This window comes from Sprattus sprattus (assembly GCF_963457725.1).
Source record: "Sprattus sprattus genome assembly, chromosome: 19".
NCBI classification, from domain to species: domain Eukaryota; kingdom Metazoa; phylum Chordata; class Actinopteri; order Clupeiformes; family Clupeidae; genus Sprattus; species Sprattus sprattus.
The window spans coordinates 23,839,856-23,844,855 of NC_137917.1; the positions used below are offsets into that span (position 1 = coordinate 23,839,856).

The 5,000-nt window shown below is 44.6% G+C and overlaps 1 protein-coding gene across 1 annotated transcript in view; it reads right to left on the reverse strand.

The window, feature by feature from the left end:
- pear1 (platelet endothelial aggregation receptor 1) overlaps nt 1-5,000 on the reverse strand; it is a 41,647-nt gene that overhangs the window by 33 nt on the left and 36,614 nt on the right. The window contains exons 18-23 of the mRNA XM_080858225.1: nt 4,949-5,000; nt 3,989-4,098; nt 3,321-3,447; nt 2,799-2,861; nt 1,660-1,923; nt 1-529 (exon numbers count right to left, since the gene is read on the reverse strand). The exon at nt 1-529 is cut by the window's left edge and continues 33 nt beyond it; the exon at nt 4,949-5,000 is cut by the window's right edge and continues 158 nt beyond it. Of these exons, the coding sequence (XP_080714351.1) occupies nt 387-529; nt 1,660-1,923; nt 2,799-2,861; nt 3,321-3,447; nt 3,989-4,098; nt 4,949-5,000 (759 nt within the window). The 3' untranslated portion in view covers nt 1-386. The remainder of the gene's footprint in view (nt 530-1,659; nt 1,924-2,798; nt 2,862-3,320; nt 3,448-3,988; nt 4,099-4,948) is intronic.

Genomic DNA, 5,000 nt, shown 5'->3' on the forward strand with positions numbered 1-5,000 from the left:
GCCTTTGCCCTCCCACCAGACCTCTAGTGGTTACTATTTACATATCGTAATGGCAGTTTTAGCTGTAGTACAATATAATCCTTGACAAATTTGAAGCTGAGCTTTCGTGACACAAACACAACAAGCTTCAAAAATATGTAAACATAAAACGTATTATCAGATCAGTCTCATTCCCTCAGCTTTGTGCAGGGTGGTTCACTTGGAACAAAAGAATGGATGGAACATCCACTAGGTGGCGGTGTTGTGCCACTATCTAACAACTTGGAGGAAGTCTGATTTTAGCTGTTGGTTTTCCTTGTGCATTGCTCCACTCCCACTGTGTGCTTGTGGTCCGGAGTGGGTCTGGAGCGGTGTGGGTGGGGTTATTATGGGGTGGGGATGCAGGGTCAGTAATGCACTCTCCGTGGCGATGGTGAAGGGGGTCGGCGGACGGGAGGGAGGTCGTAATGGCCCGGGATGTGGCTGTTGGTGGGCATGTCATAATGGCTCTGAGGCTCCTGTTCAGGGACGTTGCCAAGGGAACAGCGTTCTGTGAGACGAGGGAGGAATATCATACAGTAAAACATAACCATTAAGACCGGCAAACGAGGTTATGAACATGTGAAAATATATTAAATTTGCCACAGCTGTTGTTTTGTATGCTTTGGAACACACAGAATCACAGCTCAGAATCTCACACTTCAAGTTTTACCAAAGCCTGGTTTTTATCATGTTGTTCCAAAGCCTAGTTTTGTTTAAAAGTTCTATTGTTGTATTGTATTGTTCCAGTTACTGATTACCAATAATAACATTTCACCAATAAGAATAAGAATAATTTATACAGCACTCACAAACCTGTCACCAGCCTCATTGTGGGCATGAGTCACATGCTCTAACATTGAACAGCCATCTTTTTTTTGTTATTTAGACATCATTTTGTAGCTATTATAGCTGTTGAATCACAAACATGCAGTCACCAATCTCAACATGAGTACGATGCTACTTCCTCATACTGGCCAACAATTTTTTTTTTTTTTACAAAGTCACACTACTCTACTCTTTTATTGCTGCTATAGTGGTTGGATCAGCATTGAGAGGTGGAGGGCTATTATAGCTGTTGAATCACAAACATGCAGTCACCAACATGAGTACGATGCTACTTCCTGAACAACAATATATTTTCTTTTATGAAGTCACGCAACTGTACTCTATTATTGCTACTACAGTAATTGGATCAGCATTGAGAGGAGAGAGAGAGAGAGAGAGAGAGAGAGCGAGAGAGAGAGATGGAGGAAGAGAGAGAGATTGAGAGAGAGAGAGAGAGAGAGAGAGAGAGAGAGAGAGAGAGAGAGAGAGAGAGCGGAAGGGAGGGAGAGGGGGGAGAGAGAGAGGGAGAAAGAGAGAGGGGGAGAGAGAGAGAGAAGGGCTAAAGTCTGGTACCTCTGCAAAGTCACACTACTGTACTCTGTTATTGCTGCTACAGTGATTGGATCAGCATTGAGAGGAGAGAGAGATTGAGAGAGGGCGAGAGAGAGAGAGATTGAGAGAGAGAGAGAGAGAGAGAGAGAGAGAGAGAAGGGCTAAAGTCTGGTACCTCTGCAAAGTCACACTACTGTACTCTGTTATTGCTACTACAGTGATTGGATCAGCATTGAGAGGTGGAGGGCTAAAGTCTGGTACCTCTGCGTATGGAGGCGGAGGTGGAGGGGGCTCCGGCACCGGAGGTGGAGGCAACGGCAGCGGCAGCAGGGGTAGAGGGGCCCGGCATAGGGCGGCTGGTCTCCGTGAAGCTCCTCCCCCTGGGCATGGGCAGTGCCGCTTTCATCTCCATGTAGCTGCACTCGGGGGGGCACGGCGGCAGGCCGGGCAGGTCTTTGATGGTGGCGTAAGGGTTCTCACTGTTCAGAGAGCTGCTGCTCGCCGCCGCACACAAGTCCTTCAGCTCTGCACACACACACACACGCACACGCACGCACGCACGCACGCACGCACACACACACATACACACACACACACACACACACACACACACACACACACACACACACAGGTTTAATTAGAGCTAATACTGCTGAAATCATGAAAACAATACAAACTAAATTTCATGATAACATTGTTTGAATAAAACCTAATTGTTTTTGGCATCAAGCATCCTAAAGGTTGGGTCTATGATTCTGGTGAAAGGTTGTTGCTTTTTGATTTCAACAGCCAATCAAATCACACCTCTCCTGTCCTGAAGCAACGTGTTGATTGGCTGGAATGGTGTACGGCTCAGGCCTGATCACTTCGTTTATTTCGCATTTACAGACCCAGAACTATACAGACCTTAAGTGAATTGCATTAGAGTAGTGGACTTTGCCTTTAATTCAAGCTAATACTGCTGGTTTTCTGTATGGATAATGGATACACTATTGTTCTGACTGCTTTGACTGTTTAGTCACACTGTATTTTAAATATAATGCAAATGTTCCTATACCTTGACTGGTACAAACCAGTACCATCAAAGCCAAGGTGACGCATTTAGTTTTTAGAGAATGGCTCCTAGTTATATGCATGCCCTTCATGACTTACAAAGGTCTTTATTTTACTTTGCTTACAAAGGTCTACTTACTTAAGGTCTACATGACCTACAAAGGCTTTTACTTATTACCCTTTGACTTGATGAAAACATAATTGAGGGTAATAGAAATTCAGGGGCAAAGATCAATGAATAGCTTAATTGCCTTATTAGGGGTTATAGCTGATGTGAGTCATTTCTCATCTCCTAATTGCAAGTGCATGCGTTAAATGTCATAATGCATTCAAATGCCACATTATACCTTTGTTGTAATATTTCCCGAGGCTGGCGCTATAGCTGTAACTTCTGTCAATTCCAAACGCTCCTAAAAGCACAAATCACATCATATTTTTGTAACAAAGAGTATGACATATTGGCCATCGTTCAGACTTATATTTACTACCTCTACTGTAAAATGTCTTAGTTCGAACTGTATATATATATAGTCAGAATACTGTATAAGTCTGAACGTTGGGCAAGATGTATGTATATATTTATATAATGTAGACAGATATAGAGAAGTATGGGGGAACCCACCATGGTGTTTTATATAAAGACAGATATAGAGAAGTATGGGGGAACCCACCCACCATGGTGTTTTATATATAGACAGATAGAGCAGTTTGGGGGAACCCACCATGGTGTTTTATATATAGACAGATATAGAGAAGTATGGGGGAACCCACCATGGTGTTTTATATATAGACAGTTATAGAGCAGTATGGTGGAACCCACCATGGTGTTTTATATATAGACAGATATAGAGAAGTATGGGGGAACCCACCATGGTGTTTTGGGGGCTCCTGGTGTTTCCAGTCGGCAGGCAGAGTGGCGTTGCTCTCCAGCCCGAAGAGCCCTCGTCTCTCCCTCTCCTTGTTCTTGGCGCTGCAGAACAGCTGGTTGTTGGTGTTCTGAGGATCACACGGCAACATTTGTTTGGCAACTGGTAACTTCTAACCACGTGACTATTCGAGTTCTAAAAATAAATCTCCGTGTCATGGCTCTTCCAGTGCAACGTCCTTACGGGTAAAGCAGTGACAAGAACCAAACTCCTCCAATGGACACATGACAGAGAAGGTCACGGTGCACCCCTGATTGTCCTTATAAGTGTTCTCTGTACAAGTGTCATGTTTGTAAAGATATTGAGTCTCTCACTACCAATGAAACCTGGACACAATAAGGACCCATGTAGCTAATCACGACAGAGCTGTTTAGATGTTGCTGGTTTGACTTTCTTTTTTTAAGATCATTTAGCATCTTAGTGAGCACATTAATGTAAGGCAAATGAATGTTATGTGAATCAGGAAAGAGCTGTTTAGAATGTTGCTGGTTTGACTTTCTTTTTTTAAGATCATTTAGCGTCTTAGTAAGCACATTAATGTAAGGCAAATGAATGTTATGTGAATCAGGAAAGGGCTGTTTAGAAGTGTGCGGCTGGCGGTGAGCACTTGCCTTGATGTAGCGGTCCTGGTTGTTGGGCACGTGGGGCAGGGGAGGTCTGTTCTGGGTCAGGGTGTGGTAGCTGGGGTTGGAGTAGTAGTGGTGGTAGCTGTGGGGGAGGTCTGGGAGGAATAAGACATAACACACACACACACACACACAGACATAGAGACACACACACACACACACACACACACACACACACACACATACAGACACACACACACACACACACACACATACACACACACATACACACACACTCACACACACATAGAGACAGACACACACACACACACACACACACACACACACAGACAGACACACACACACACACACACACATAGAGACAGACACACACACACACACACACACACGCACAGACACACACACACACACACACACACACACACACACACACACACACACACACACACACACACATACAGACACACACACACACACACACACACACACACACACATACACACACACATACACACACACTCACACACACACACACACACACACAAACACCCCCCCCCCCCCACACACACACACACATAGAGACAGACAGACACACACACACACACACACACACACACACACACACACACACACACGCAGGGTTAAGGTGTGGTAGCTGTGGGGGAGGTCTGGGAGGAAAAAGACATCACTGTGTTGGGTACTGGACATGACCTCAGTCATCAGAGTAGAACTAAGACATTTTAAAGTTTTAAAGCATTTAAGAGGTTTTTTAGCCCTCTAAATATATGCTGAAATATGAAACAAAGTGTTTGAACTGGCTGCAAATTCCACCAATTCACATGAGTAATTTTTCCAAGCCTCAAGCTAGTGATAGGTGGCACAAAGTATTTCGTACAGTCGAGGTGCTCTCTCTCTCTCTCTCTCTCTCTCTCTCTCTCTCTCTCTCTCTCTCTCTCTCTCTCTCTCTCTCTCTCTGTAGGTTACCTGGCACGGCATACTCAGAGTTGACAGTGCGCGTGGAGGAGAAGGAGACGGT